Raw genomic sequence first — 16,712 nt, 5'->3', positions numbered from 1 at the left:
TGCAATAGTGAATGAAGAGGGTCCCTTCTAGAATTTGTTAGGGTTTCTTCTGGTCTTTCTTTCGGTACTCTTTCTAAACTTTTCTTTCTTTTTTTCTATGTCGTTTTGAAATCTCATGGCATGCTTAGACATGTATAACTCCGAGCACAAAGGTCTTATGAGCCCAAGAATCTCCTTCTCCAATGATTTTGCTGAGTCTCAGCACATTATCAAGCAAGAGAGGAGCTCAAGAGAGGCTGCTCCAGTGTCCTCAGACTTTGAATTCTCAGTGAGTAACTACTCAATGATGAGTGCTGATGAGCTCTTCTTCAAAGGTAAGCTTTTGCCATTTAAAGATAACGGCAACAACCAAATGCAGAGGACTTTGAGAGAAGAGCTTCTTATTAATGATGACAAAGATGATAATGAACTTTCATTGAGGCCCCCGAAAGGTTCTTCTACTAGGTGGAAGGGCTTTCTCGGTCTCAAAAGATCTCACATTGGTTCCAAGAAAGCTGAAAAGAGTGATGGCTATGTTGAGAAAGTTGCTCATGAAAGTAAAAAGTCTATTTTTGCTCACGAGGAGACCCGTGTTAGCAAGACTTCACAGGTGAGAGTGAGAGAATGCGAATAGCCAAACCTCTTGTTATTTTCTCTCTTGAAGATTTTGTTTTGTTTATGACTCCACTCATTTTATTATTTCGTGTTGTTTTGCAGGAGCTTTGGAGCGAAGGAGGGTCAAGTTGCAGGGACGTGGAGATTGGAATATAGTACAATTGTTTAAGGTGGTGTAGAGATGTGGTGGGGCAATTTTAATTTTTCCTTTAAATTTTTTTTTTTTTCTTATTTGGGGAAAACGGGGTACCATTTTCTTCTCTTTTTAGCGGAGGTTCGGGTAATTTTAGGGTCGTAATTTGTACTAGTGGATTGGGTTCAACTCGGATTCACCTTCTTTTTTTTAGCTTGTTTCGTTTTGGAGACTCACTACTATTTGAATGATCTGTTTAGATCTATTAGAAGTTGGCGTTTGGCTGTTCTTTTGTACAAATTGTTTGCAGTTGAAGAACTTCTTCTGTACCACGTTGGCTACTAATTGATGAATTTGTCGTCTTTATCTTTATCTTGCTTGGATCTGTTGGAAGTTTTCTTGACTTGAATCTATTTGGAAATGAATAACTCTCCGACTTTAGGACATGGGAAAGCAAACTCTTGATGACTCATGACTTTAGAATTTTTATTCTATTAATTTTTTTTGCTAAGCTAATTGATGCAGGTGTTAGTTACTGTCATTTGTGTTTTATATTACTTAAATCTTGAGTGCAACAAAAAGACACAAGATAGAGGTTGTATGTGGGGATAGCTTGAAATGCAGTCGGCATTCTTACTACATCTTGTGGCAATGATGTGTCCAATTGATGTTAATGGACAATGACAAACCACATTTGCAAACTCATGAGAGTCTGAGGAAGGTGCTACCAAGAAGATCCAGTTTTGGAAACAAGCTCACACAAAATGTCAACAATTTTTTCCATACGTGGCTCATTTGAAATCACTGAAGATCAAGTTTTTACAAACAAAATATAAAATTCAAAATAGTAACGGTTTCTTTCATATATGGCTCTGTTGAAACAGAGGCTATACAAAAGGAATCCTAAATAATCTGAAATCACTTGAATCCATCATCAGCTTTATGTTACACCCCTTCCACATCCTGCGAGAAATGCGGTCAAAAAATCTTCAAGCATTTCTTAATCTTCGAAAACTATTGAGATCAATCTTGATCTCCATCTCATCCCTGGATGCCAAGGTTCTTTTATGCGAATTTGCAACCATGAAGGGATCTCACGCCCCACTTTTTGTACAGCCAACTTCTTCTGACAGGTTGGAGAACTGTCGCAAAATGTAAGGGACACGACGAGAAAAAGAACAACAAAGTCTATATTACATTCGAATCCTTAAAACACACTAAACAGCTGGTAATGGCTGATGTTTTTGCAAAGATACTAAGCGATGCTACAACTACCTAGCAATCCTGTGTCAGATCTACCACATGAAAACAGGTTCACCTCGTTGCTATTTCAAGTTACAGAGGAGTCATTAATGATGATACACAAGAAAAAAAAGGATTGACCAACGGTAATTTAAAAAAAAAAATTTAACAAAAAATTATTAGGCACATAACAACTAGAACGTCACCATGGAGCGTTTGCCACTTCTCGGAACTTGAGCTCATAGCTCTCAGCTGAGGACTTCAGACTTGAGATTTCTGCATCAAACCTCTGCCAAGCACCTTTCAATTCCACGAGCCTTGCTTCAATATTTCTTATCTCATCTTGCGTCTGAGATTGTTGAGCTTTAGCTTCTATATACCTCCTTGTGTCCTCGGCACCTTCTGATTCAAAAGCTAATCTCTGAAGCCGGCGTAGGCGAGCACGTAAGAAGCCGACACTCATGCCCAAAAGCTCAAAGGCTTTCAGAGTCTTGTCCCACATAGCAAATTCATCACGGGATGTAGTAAACTTGCAAGCTCTCAAGGCATCTGCAATGTTGACGATTTCAGAAATAGTTCCAACAATCAACTTGAAATTGATACCCTGTGCAAGATTCTCATGAAGGAATGCATTCTGACTACAGCAAAGCTTGTAGTAGTTACACCGAATATCTTCAGGGAGCTCAGAATCTACAACCAGTCCATCTACCAGGATGTTGAAGTTGTCTAAACTCGTGACATCTTTAAACTGAACAGGAGGTGTTGATATTTTGAAACCTTCCAGAACTTCTGAGCCAACCTCTTCACTGTCATTTTCAGATTGCTCTGCTGGTTGTCCAAGATTAGAGGCTGACCTTCCCTGGACAGATTTTTTGTTCTTCTTTTGGACAACTGCTAATGGTAGAGACTTCTTGCGTTTCTTCTTTGTGTTTTGATTAGTCACTACGATTGGTTCTCCATTGTCTATTTCAAGTTCAGCTATAACATCCCAGGGCAATGGAAGATGCATAAGTAACATAAAGATGGTAGAGACCTTATGACATGTAAGCAGATATAAAAGACACCAAAAATAAACAAAATAAAACAAAAGCTTGCCTGTATCATTTTGCTTTGAAGGAGCATCCAAATTTAGAAGGCCAAGAGCCCCATCCACCTCAGTAAAATCATTGGCCCTTATTATGTACACCTACAAAAGAAATATAGGTAATATTATGGACAAATAATGCTTCTAGATGCATAAAATATAGACAACACTCAAAATGGAGCTTGAATATTCACCATCACATAAAAATATTTTGTCAAATTTCAGCCTCTCTCTCTTCTTCTCTAGAACAAACCCCAAAACCCTTTACTAAATACAATTTATACAAATCACCATGTAAAAGGTTTCCAACTGTATCAAAGCAGAAATTCACACCTGTTCGAGCATGGACCCAATGACAAAAAATTTAACATAGACTTTGGACCAAACATACAATCTTCAAAGCTGCCCACCCTGGCATCAAGGACCTAGAACGATTTCAATGGATTAAGTTAATGCTTCCACGGCTTCAAATACATCGAGATGATTTTTCTGGAGCTTGGACTAAGCATATAGGTGCAGCAGGTTTTAATAAATATTCTGAAATATAGCCTTCACCAGCACCCCGGAAACTGAAGGTACTATGTCTGAAAAAGATTTCTACAACACAAAAGTATAGTTCTGATTAATCTACCAATACATTCACCAATCAGCCATCCGTGACATAGAATCACTGACTTCATCTTTAGGTAATATTCCTAAGATTGTATTTCTTCGCATCAGCTTATCTAAGACGAGAGAGAATTTGAGTTGAGAAATCCCTAACCTCCATGACAGTAAACTGCAAGAGATATGCACAATAGTTCATCCCCTTGTTATCCAAACTTTTAAACTATTCCCACACTTTCTAGAGCAATCACAAAGAGCTTAAATGAAAATTGCTTGCCTTAAATCCCATCAACTGTCTTTTTAAGATCTTGTAAAGAGAGAGACAAATACATAGACAATGCACTCCCACTCTGAAAGTGATTGAACTATTTTCAACCTTATAAACTATTTAACCAAAGAAAGAAACAAATACGTCTTTCTTCTTTTCTTCACCAGAATCAATTGTCTGGAAGTAGAATACCAGAACTTCTCCTATTCATTACCCATATAGAACAATGAAATCTCCAAAACTTCTCAAGTAATTTCAAATCTTTGATGAAAATCATTTTCATAATCCCCACATTCAAATGCATAAGGTTGATATGTAAAAGAAATTTGATGATCTGATGCTAGAAACTTATACAGGAAAAGAGCTGGGTTTTTTATCCCAACTCGTGGTGGACACACTTGACCCTCATGCAAATTTCCATGTGAAAGTGAAATGATAAGATAAGTAACCACTTAACACATATGCAATTTGTAATGATGCCGCATCATGTCACATAAGTAGAAGGACAAATTTTTTTGTAAGTATAGCATTATTGTTCACATAAACAACAGAGAAATTACTTAGGCCACCACCTTAAGTTTTAGAGGTGCAATTAACTGAAAGACCAAAACATCTCCCTCAACCAAATTGTGTGCAGTGGAAAATTGTCTCCAACCAGCACTCAATCCCGTCTTTTCAGCAAAATATTTTGCCGTGTACTGGATTCCAGATTCATCTTCCAAAACCACAGAGGTATCCTTATCTGGTAAATGTGACTTACAGAAGTATCCAGGAAGCCCCTGTCAAAAAATAAATAAATAAATAATCATCATATATGATTGTAACTCGCAGAAAGCTGTGGTTCCCCAACACAATACCATTAGCCACCTTAAAATGTACATATATAACAGAACTCACCATCCAGAAACAGCTAGCCACATGTGATCTAACCATAGATTTGGCAAAACTAGGGAACTGAGGCTCTAGATTGGATTGAACCTCTTCTGCCCTAATCATAGCAGGAGACTTGGGTTCAACGGGAGAACATTTCCCATCAACCACATCCTTATTTTTCTTAGAGCTGCAAATTAAACACAGGACCATTCATTTAGTCATAAATCAAATCAAATCCAATCCACAGTAATATTAATAAAAAAACTGTTCACCAACCTCTTAGTCTTCCCTCCTCCTCTAGAATCAGGCTCAACCTGTTCGAGTTCATAATTTTTTTTCTATTAAAACAATTTAGCAGCTCAAGAATAAAATAAAATGCTAATAATGTTGTTTGAGGTTAAGAACGATAAAGGCAGCTTACGGTTCCCGGAACGGAGGTGACCGATGTGTCAGGTGGACTCTTCTTCAGCTTTAATATAATCTTTCCTTTCTTCTTCGACGGCTTCATTGGCTCATCCTGTTATTATTTCTCAACAGTTCCAGTATTAAACAAAACGGAATTCAAAATTGAAACCTAATAGCTAGAAATCTGTGTAAGAGCAATATGCGTATGTATACATGAATTACGAGATCTTAGAGATAAAATAGAGAAAGAGAACAACCGCGGAGAATATGGTCTTAGGTTTGCGCTTGCGCTTGGGCTTGGAAGAGGCGGGAAGCAGGGAGAGCTGCGCGATTGTAGCTTCTTCGTCGTCTGTTGGTCTTGCTGCTTCCGAGCGATGCGACGTCGTGTTGACGTGCTCGTCTACCACTTCTTTCTTGACTTCCAGTTCCAGATCCATTTTTCAGCAATGGAGATGAAACAATGGACGAGCCCAAAATTCACGGTACTACTGTGGAATTAAGAAGGGACGAGGGATAATAAGGATAATAAAGTAAGAAGCCAGAGCCGAGCCTGAGTCCGAGACCGAGAGGGATGCGAGAAAACGATGCAATACTACGAAACCATATATGCCGATACCATACGATGGGACTTTAATTCTTTTTTCTTTTCTCTTTTTTTTTTCTTTTTCCTTTTTTTTTCTCCTTTATAAATTAATTTATGTCTAAATACGAACAATCAAATTTTAACAAAATTAAATTTGTTTCCTTTTACTGAGTTATGGTATGACCTCATGTGGCTTTTCAAAAGATCAAACAGAGAGACAGAAGAATTTCTAGTAATCTTCTAGGAATATTGGGTTTTTTAATGCTTAATTAACTCAGCCAACATTAAAATTTTCAAATTCCATCAACAATTAACAATCATAGAAATGCCCAACTGCACATGCAATCGTACTAATAAAAATACGGTTACAGCTGAAATGCAAACAATTACTAAAAGCTTTTTTTTTTTTCCTTTTACAAATAAAATATGGCGATAGATAAAATCGATCGAATCCACTCCACAGGCTACGCCTAGAGTTACAGGTAGAAGAACTGCAGCAACTACAGCGTTACTAGTGTCATCGAAATTGCTAGGGAAAGCTATGAAGGTACCCTTTTAATCTGTTCCCACAAAGACTTTAATCGCATAACTAAGAACAAAGATGAGGAAACAGGTAAGGTTCGACTCCGACGTAATAAATTTTGTGACTGTAAATAAATAAAATTTATGTAGGTCACGAATTGCATGCCGATGGCTGAAAAACAAATGCTTAGTGTCGGGTGTGTGACGAAGATTTTTTTTCTTTTTCTTTTTTTCTTTTTTTTTTCCAATAAGCAGAACCAAATCGTATGGATATTACAACTATTAGCAATTCAATTATATACCCAATCTATTTCCAATAAATAAATTGACCGTAACATCCATAATTCCCGAATTTTTATCCCTGTGACAATATTAAGCAACCGTACCTCATTTTTCTCCTTTTTCTACAACCTATTCCCAACTTCTTTCGGCAATCGCAATGTAGGTTTTGTTGGGTATGAGTGTAGTCTAATTATGCCACGTCCTTTCACTTTTCATCGAGACAATAACAAAAAGGGCGGGCGTGTTTGGCACTCCTGGTGACGCTGCATTAGAATTTTGCATTCTATTAAAATAATACTATATCATATTTGGTTTTTATCGGACATTGTATTACATAGAATCATAATGCGGCAACACCCGCATAAACTAAACCTGCGGGTTTGCTTAGAATCTAAAAGGACAAAGCACAAAAAATTAAACAACTTGTGAAATCTCCCAGTGTCGTCTCAAATGTCTCCATAAAAAACATGGTCGGCCAACTTTGCTCCATCACCATCACGCCAGCTTGCTTTGCCACGAGACACCCCCACCTTCATCACCATCATGTCACGCGAACGGCAGCTCCTCCACCATTGTGCCGTCTGATCTCATCAGTGCACAACACTGTTTCATTGCCGCCGTGCCTCTTCTTCATTGTCCGGATCATTAAGCTGTGGGTTTGATTCTCAGTTTGTACTTCATTACTGACTTTGGGTTTGACTTTTAAATTAAGGATTGATTGAATTGGTTGGTGGCTGAGGTTTTTTTTGTTGGGAAAATATGCTCTTTAAAAGCATATGTGTTTATTTAATTGTAATAAACTATTTTTCTGATTAATAAAATAAATGAGATATTTTATTCAAATATCTTAATTGCATTAATACTTGTATTAAAGTCCATTTAATCATATTATATGTATTTATGTGATCACCATGTGGATTCACAGAAGACATAAATACAAGTTATCTTATGATTAAATAAATTTAGTTCGCAGTTGATAAATAAAGTTGGGCACTTTATTTAGGTATAGACTGTAATAAATTCATTGAATGATTTGTCTTAATCATGTATGAATTTATTGATGTAGTACGACTACATTGAACAGGATCACATATGAGATTTAATTAACTTTGTAATAACTGTCAGACTTATTAAATCTCATAGGCGTTGATTTTACTGTAATCTTAATCTTGAGTTAATTATGATTTCATGATTGTAATTGTTATTCCATTTGAGTTACCAATGGGCACGACACATCCTTGTGGTCAAGATTATCCGGTATCTTGGTGGGAGCAATTATGAGTATTGAAGTTATGGATTAACAATATAGAATTTGTACAACACATCTCTTGATGGGTTTTCGGCACTTGATCATAGAATTCTCTGGCCAGAGTGTGTCAACATATTTAGTATGTTGAAAATGATCATTAGAGAAAACTAGTAAAGATCAAGGAATAAGATGTTATTAAATTGATTGGACAGTTGAGATATCAATTTAATTAACGATGTGGTACAAAGGATTGTGCAGTAAAGAAATCAATGTGGCTTGGGACGAATTATTATTCGAGCATACAATTATGAAAGTCAGTTCCAATCTTTTAGTGGAGTAGATTTGGAATTAAATAATTGGGCTAGTTTAATTACAAGCCTAATTATTGTAGCCACTATTGTATGTTCCCAAATGATCCCCGGGTTAACTCATTTAATTGACTGCACCACTACTGGACTAATAAGTAAGATAACTAGCGATTTGGGTCAAAAACCTAAATATATCATTTAGTGGGAGGCTCCATTTAATTAGCTTTTGTATAAGGGGCCTTATGTTATTTTACAAGGTAGGTCCCCTATTGAAAAAGTAAATAAACGTGAGTTTTATTTAGGGCATTATTTGGAGCCTAGGGTTTTCACTAAAGGGAAATATATAAGGCTTATTTTTCCCTAAAGAAAAGATAGAAGCCACTTTATACAGATCAGAGAATAAGATTTTTCTCTCCATTGTTGAGAGAAAAATTTTCTCGTGCTAGTTGCTTTGGTAGTGATAAAGGCGCCCACACGTCAAGTGCAGATCGAACCTGAGTCATAACCTGGAAGATTATTGGTGACAGTTCGTGATCTAGCAAGCGTGGTGCTGACGGATCGTGATCTAACAGGAGTGGTAGTGGCGGATCGTGATCTAGGAGCCTAAATCATTTCAACGGAAAAAGCCAAATCGGATTTTCAAGGTACGATTTCTGGATTACATATTCTTATATATTATATGAGAGCGATCTTCAAAAGGTTTAATAAAAATTTAAAAACCTAATTTTTCCCAAACAATTGGTATCAGAGCCATCTCATATTAATATATAAGAATTCTGTATGAAATTAATCTTGAAATTTATGTATTAGAGTGGCACAATTTATTCAGATATATATTATTTGTTTAATATATGAATAAAGCATGTTTTGGTTTGTCTTAATTCATGGTTAGATTTTCCGTTGTATTTTTCTTTGGATCTGTAACAAGAGTGGTGGTTTTTTATCACCATGTTTCCCTCTTGATTTATTTTACTGTAATTGAAATTTTGTAAAGCCAAAATTTGCGTTGAAAATTTGTAAATCACCGAAGCATCATCACTGGAAAATTGCGGAAACGTGCTGGAAACTGCAGCAACGAACCAGCACACGCAGCAGCGAGCGGCCAGCAGCACATGCTGCCAGCAGCGCGCGCAGCGGCCAGCAGCACATGCTGCCAGCAGCGCGCGCAGCGGCCAGCAGCCACGCTGCTAGCAGCGCGAGCTGCACACGCAGCAGCTGCAGCGCGCGCTGCACACGCAGCAACTGCAGCGCGCGAGCAGCAGCTGCAGCGCCCAAGCAGCAGCGTGAACGTGGGCTGGAGGCGCGGAGCGTTCTGGTTGGCGTCTTTCCGGCGTCGATGACGGCTGTCCGGTGTGGAAACAGTAAACAACGGCTGGGTTTTTGTGCTGGTGGCGGCTGGGGAAGAAGAGGAAAAGAAAAATGTGATTTTAGGGTTCCATGGTTTTTATCGTGGAGATCCCTATAGTTTCATATTTTTTAGTTGGACAGAAACGTTTTTAATTTTTTGCATTTAAGTCCAAAAACCGTTTTGGACTTAAAGAATCCTAGTTTTAGGCCCAATTTCAATTAGGCTTAATGGATTAAAAATGCATAGATAAAATTAAATACATTAAATTTATTTTTGGTCCAAAAGTTTTATTTTAATAAAAATAAAATTAAAACTATTTATTTTATTTATTTCCTTTCAAAATTAAAATTGGACCAATTATAAATTTAAAAGCTCAATTTCCCCTAGTCCATTAACAAAGACAAACTTATGGAAGATGGACATTGACAAGAAGCCCAATGAAGATTAGGCTTAGGGTTAATGTATTTTTTCATTATTAGGAAAGCCATGAATTAAGATTATTTAATTGTTTTTCTATATGTTATGTTTTGGATGATAACATGCCATGATAACATGTCATATAGAATAGGTAGTGCCACTCTATGCATAATTATACATGTCATTCATTAATAATGAATCTCATTATATTGTTTGAAATTTGCACATAATTAATAATATTTGATGTCATCTAGATAATATTATAGAAAGCATGCAATTAACAATATGTATGTTTTAAAAAGGAAAAACCAATTTTAAAATATTGAGTGGGAGAGGGAAAATTCAAGATAATTTTCCCACGGGCTCCATTGTTAGTTCAATAATAAAATTATATATATACCTCGACTTCATGATACGGTGATGCTCCCTTCGGAGGGTATATATATTAGATATTTTATTTGATGAACTTCTTCAAAGATAAAATTGAAATATTTTTTAATCGATTGTTCACCCCAACGGTGACTATTGATATGAAAAATACGTAGATTGAAACAATGGTTATACACTCAACTAAAGTTTGTTATTAACCTTCCCAACGAAGCTCTGTTAACAAATTTAGGCCCAAAGGGATAACGATAATTATTTATCATGTCTTTACATGAAAGTAAATAATCTAATGGATAATTGGGTCTAGTAAGTGTTGACATGACTTCCCCAACGGATAGCTTGTCAAAGTGGTACTAGATTATCGTTACAATAAATTAAAATGCATTTATGGTTTTTTGCATTTTTGTCATTTATTGTGAATATTGTTTCAAAGTATTTATGCATGTTTATTTTGTTTTGTTTTTCAGAAAATGTCTTCCATCAACCCATTATTAATTATCCTTGTTAAAAATGAACTCACTGGCGAAAATTATTTAGATTGGAAACGCAATCTATTTAATATTCTCACTGCTAAGGGAAGCAAATATGTGTTGACCCAGCCTTGCCCTCCTGAACCATCGTTATACGATTATAGAAATTAGAGGGAGTCTTATGAGAAATGGTGCGAAGCTAACAAAATGGCTAAGCGCTATATATTGGCTTCGATTTCTGTGGAACTGCATAAGAAACATCGGAGCATGGAAACAGCCACTGAAATAATGGCTAGTCTTCATCAGATGTTTGGGCAAAATACCCATTTTGCCAGAGAAGCAGCATTAAAACGTATCACAGATACTAAGATGGAAGAGGGCACAAAAGTTCGTGATCATGTCCTCAAAATGATGGACTATTTGAATGAGGTAAAGATTCATGGTGTTCAAATCAATGATAAATCAAAGATTAACATGGTGATTGAATCTTTACCTGATACATTCAAAGAGTTTAAGGTCAGTTATATCTTAAACAATAAAGATATGACCTTAATTGAATTAATGCACGAACTACATGCTATAGAAGAATTTTATCATAGCAGAAAACTTCCTGAAAAAGGATTCTCTTCAAGGCTTAAGTCGAAAGACAAGAATGAGCAAGCAAGAGTTGGGATCGGCAAACTGTCCACTAAAAGAAGTGGCAAGCCAAAAGGCAAGTGTTACAAATGTGAACAGAAAGGTCACTGGAAGAAAGATTGTCCTAAGATTATTAAAATCAGGTATAGGAAATCTTTAAGCTTCCTAATTAGTTTAGATTTCTATTGCATCATACAATAATGAATTCTGAGATAACTAATCTTATTTGTAATTCATTTATTTGGTTTTCAGGAAACCAAGAGATTAAGTGAAGAAAACATCAAACAGCAGTTGATGACATGCTAGTTTATATCAATTGAAAGACTAGATCAATTTTACAAGACTTTAGTTTTGATATTTGTCTTTATATTAGAGGAATTTAATTTCGGTGGCTTGTTTTAATAAACAGGAGTACACTGTTATTTTTTGGATCCTCTATTTATTATTTATTTTGGTTATTTATAAAGACAATTTATATCATAGAAGTCCATTGATCTATTCAAAGTAAGATATAATGATAAAAAGTATATGCATTTATCTAAGAAAAGAAATGTTTCTTCTAACCAAAAATCACCTCTGATATTTATGCCTAAGTCATATAAACTATAATAAGATTTTAAGAAAATGATTAATGATAGACTTGTTGGCCTATTAAGATTGATCATTGTAACTCTATAAATCTTATTTAGAAAAGTAATATGACGAGGATGCTCTTTTTGAGCTAAAAGCATAACTATGTATTTGATGATTTAGCGCATACAAATGTATACGGACTAATCAGTTTACATGTTATAAGGGGTTATGAGTATTCTATCAATCTTGTTGATGAATATTCATTTTATTTATGTTTGTCTAAATGCGTCATGATTCCATTGCTTTTGAAATTCAAAAGAGTACGTGGATAAGACAAAAGCAATTAGACAGGAACATAAAAGAACTTCGATATGATCGAAACAAAGAATATCTCTATGGAGAATTCAAGCACTATTTGGTTGTCAATGAACACTATAATACAATAGTGTAATTAAATGGAGAAACAAGATTCTTTTGGATAAGACAAGATATATACTAAGTGGTTTATCATTTACCTTTTTTGATTCCAAATACTAGTATTTAAAACTACAAAGTTTATTGAACTTAGTTTCATCTATCTCGGTGTCTACTACTCCAAGAAATTATGAAAAAGTCACAAACATGGTTTGAGACACATTCGTATTTGGAGTTTACTAGTATTTCTACTAGAATCAGAGATAGACAAGATGGATTCGTGTTCAGAAGCTTGCATGTTTTAGGTATCTTAAAGGAATAAGGGAAAGTCTGAATTATAGTCCTCAAAATAGGAATGTATTTATAGAAATATTCTTTACTTTCTTTGAGGAAGACTCTATAATGACTTATAACCTAAGAGTAAGGTAAAACTAGAGAAATAAAAGAGATCAGGTTGATGCTCAGCTTTCAACACCTGTTATAGAACAAAAAGAACAGCAACAACCAGCTGATCAGCACAGGATTATCCTTGAACAACCATCACTTTTAGAACCTTGTCGTAGTGGGAGAGTAACTAGGTTACCTGCGAGATACATATTTTTGGGAGAAACCTATATAGCTATCTCAGATGAACATGTACAAAATCCCACTAGTTACAACGAAGCTCTAATAGATAGAGATGTTAAATTTTAGAAAAAGGTCATGAATCAAGAAATGGAATCTGTGTATTCCAATAAAGTCTGGGAACTTGTAGAGGCACCAAATGGGGTAAAACCTATAGGCTGCAAGTGGATCTATAAGAAAAAAAAAAAAAGAGTAGACGGAAGGGTGGAAACATTTAAAGCAAGATTAGTAGCCGAAGGTTTACTCAGAAAGAAGGAATCGATTATGAGGAAACCTTTTCTACGGTTGCTATGCTTAAATCCATCAGGATTCTACTCTCCATTGCTGCAGTGCTAGATTATGAAATTTGGCAAATGGATGTCAAGACTGCCTTTCTTAACGGGCATCTTGAAGAAAACATCTACATGCAGCAACCAGATGGATTTATACAAAAAGGCCAAGAACACATGGTATGTAAGTTGCAGAGATCCATTTATGGATTGAAGCAAGCATCCCGGTCATGGAACATCAGATTTGATCAAGCGATTAAATCACTTGGATTCATTCAGAACATTGATGAACCATGTGTGTATAAGAAAATTCAGGGAAAATTTGTAGCCTTCCTAGTTCTTTGTGTAGACAATATTCTCCTGATTGGAAACGATATAGGAGTATTGACTACAATAAAGATTTGGTTAGCAAAATAATTTGATATGAAAGACCTGGGGGAGGCAAGTTATATTCTTGGTATCAAGTTACTACAAGACCGGAAGAATAAAACTTTAGCCTTGTCTCAAGCGGTCTATATCGATAAGATATTGGCTAGATTTAGCATGGAAAATTCCAAGACTGGTTTATTACCATTCAGACATGGAATTACATTCTCTAAGGATCAATCACCTAAAACATCTGAAGAGATAGGGAGAATGAGACGAGTTCCCTATGCAGACGCTGTGGGAAGTCTCGTGTATGCCATGCTTTGCACTAGGCCAGACATCTGTTTTGCGGTAGGGATGGTTAGCAGATATCAATTTAATCCTGGACCTCAATACTGGACTGCAGTCAAGCATATTATAAAGTATCTGAAAAGAACTAAAAATTATATGCTTATGTATTCTGGTGATGAACTCATTCCAGTGGGTTATACTGATTCTGACTTTATGTCAGATAAGGATTCCAGAAAATCAACTTCCGGCTATGTGTTTACATTGGGAAGTGGAGCTATTAGTTGGATGAGTGTGAAACAATCTTGTATCACAGACTCAACAACTAAAGCTGAATATGTGGCTACATTTGAAGCTGCAAAAGAAGCTATATGGCTCTGCAAGTTCCTACGAAATCTTGAGGTGGTACCTGTTGTAACTGCACCCCTTAAACTATTTATGTGATAATGGTGGTGTTGTAGCTCAATCTAAGGAACCAAGGAACCACAAGAAACAAAACATATTGAAAGGAAGTATCATCTTATAAGGGAATAGTGTAGAAAGGTTATATGACAGTACCCCAAATGGCATTAGATGCTAAATGGCAGATCTTATTAGAATGGCCATTAGTGGGAAACCTTTATAACCTGCACTTAGAGCCCTAGAGCATGTGCAATATGCCAGATATGCTTTGAGAGCTAGTGGGAGATTGTTGGGAAAATATGCTCTTTAAAAGCATATGTGTTTATTTAATTGTAATAAACTATTTTTCTGATTAATAAAATAAATGAGATATTTTATTCAAATATCTTAATTGCATTAATACTTGTATTAAAGTCCATTTAATCATATTATATGTATTTATGTGATCACCATGTGGATTCACAGAAGACATAAATACAAGTTATCTTATGATTAAATAAATTTAGTTCGCAGTTGATAAATAAAGTTGGGCACTTTATTTAGGTATAGACTGTAATAAATTCATTGAATGATTTGTCTTAATCATGTATGAATTTATTGATGTAGTACGACTACATTGAACAGGATCACATATGAGATTTAATTAACTTTGTAATAACTGTCAGACTTATTAAATCTCATAGGCGTTGATTTTACTGTAATCTTAATCTTGAGTTAATTATGATTTCATGATTGTAATTGTTATTCCATTTGAGTTACCAATGGGCACGACACATCCTTGTGGTCAAGATTATCCGGTATCTTGGTGGGAGCAATTATGAGTATTGAAGTTATGGATTAACAATATAGAATTTGTACAACACATCTCTTAATGGGTTTTCAGCACTTGATCATAGAATTCCCTGGCCAGAGTGTGTCAACATATTTAGTATGTTGAAAATGATCATTAGAGAAAACTAGTAAAGATCAAGGAATAAGATGTTATTAAATTGATTGGACAGTTGAGATATCAATTTAATTAACGATGTGGTACAAAGGATTGTGCAGTAAAGAAATCAATGTGGCTTGGGACGAATTATTATTCGAGCATACAATTATGAAAGTCAGTTCCAATCTTTTAGTGGAGTAGATTTGGAATTAAATAATTGGGATAGTTTAATTACAAGCCTAATTATTGTAGCCACTATTGTATGTTCCCAAATGATCCCCGGGTTAGCTCATTTAATTGACTGCACCACTACTGGACTAATAAGTAAGATAACTAGCGATTTGGGTCAAAAACCTAAATATATCATTTAGTGGGAGGCTCCATTTAATTAGCTTTTGTATAAGGGGCCTTATGTTATTTTACAAGGTAGGTCCCCTATTGAAAAAGTAAATAAACGTGAGTTTTATTTAGGGCATTATTTGGAGCCTAGGGTTTTCACTAAAGGGAAATATATAAGGCTTATTTTTCCTTAAAGAAAAGATAGAAGCCACTTTATACAGATCAGAGAATAAGATTTTTCTCTCCATTGTTGAGAGAAAAATTTTCTCGTGCTAGTTGCTTTGGTAGTGATAAAGGCGCCCACACGTCAAGTGCAGATCGAACCTGAGTCATAACCTGGAAGATCATTGGTGACAGTTCGTGATCTAGCAAGCGTGGTGCTGACGGATCGTGATCTAACAGGAGTAGTGATGGCGGATCGTGATCTAGGAGCCTAAATCATTTCAACGGAAAAAGCCAAATCGGATTTTCAAGGTACGATTTCTGGATTACGTATTCTTATATATTATATGAGAGCGATCTTCAAAAGGTTTAATAAAAATTTAAAAACCTAATTTTTCCCCAACATTTTTTTAATCAATAATTTTCGTTGAATCAGTGTTAGAATTAATAATTTTCTGTTTCTTTTGTTGGAAACTATTATGAAAGGAAAATGAGTTTTCGTCTCTTATCTTTCCTCGATGTTCGGCTGTCGGAAGAACTTTTATTTGAACTTATTTCCTTTGTTGGGCTACAAGGACGCAGAGGCCCAAAATTGCTAGTTGCTTGATAATTTTGGGATAACGTATAACTCATCAGTTCAATATATTAAAATTTTCGCTGCTAGAATATGTCGTCAGTCTGCTTACTCTCCGATTGAGAGATTTCTTTTTCTTTTTCTTTTTAACTGAAAATGCTAATAGTACTTGAGATATCTTGTACTTTGATTTTAATTATGCTGTAATGGTATAATAATATTTAGGTTCTTTGTTTGTTAATTTCCGAACAATTGTTAGTACGAAGTTCAAGGTGATGACAATTATCAATTTGTTCATCAAAATGAAGGCCGCAGTACATTGATCATAGTCCCATATGCTCTGATATATCGACTTCTACGGTCAAT

General features: G+C 35.5%; 2 protein-coding genes across 2 annotated transcripts; one reads left to right on the top strand and one right to left on the bottom strand.

The window, feature by feature from the left end:
- Positions 1-1,179, top strand: LOC102626244 (uncharacterized). The gene is made up of 2 exons (XM_006466557.3): positions 1-589; positions 697-1,179. Exons 1-2 carry the CDS (start codon positions 116-118, stop codon positions 748-750), a joined length of 528 nt encoding a protein of 175 aa, XP_006466620.1. The 5' UTR covers positions 1-115; the 3' UTR covers positions 751-1,179.
- Positions 1,180-1,899: 720 nt separating this feature from the next.
- LOC102626536 (B3 domain-containing protein Os01g0234100-like) lies at positions 1,900-5,889 on the bottom strand. Its single transcript, XM_006466558.4, has 7 exons — positions 5,463-5,889; positions 5,222-5,317; positions 5,077-5,114; positions 4,825-4,987; positions 4,500-4,706; positions 3,065-3,155; positions 1,900-2,947 (listed from the first exon to the last, which is right to left on the bottom strand). The coding sequence occupies exons 1-7, from the start codon at positions 5,640-5,642 to the stop codon at positions 2,172-2,174; spliced, it is 1,551 nt and encodes a 516-aa protein (XP_006466621.1). The 5' UTR covers positions 5,643-5,889; the 3' UTR covers positions 1,900-2,171.
- Between the last annotated feature and the right edge of the window lie 10,823 nt (positions 5,890-16,712).

This window comes from Citrus sinensis, chromosome 7, assembly GCF_022201045.2.
Source record: "Citrus sinensis cultivar Valencia sweet orange chromosome 7, DVS_A1.0, whole genome shotgun sequence".
In the NCBI taxonomy this organism is placed as follows: Eukaryota; Viridiplantae; Streptophyta; class Magnoliopsida; order Sapindales; family Rutaceae; genus Citrus; species Citrus sinensis.
The sequence above is the reverse complement of the archived record's forward strand: the minus strand, read 5'-3'. Positions and strand labels throughout refer to the sequence as shown.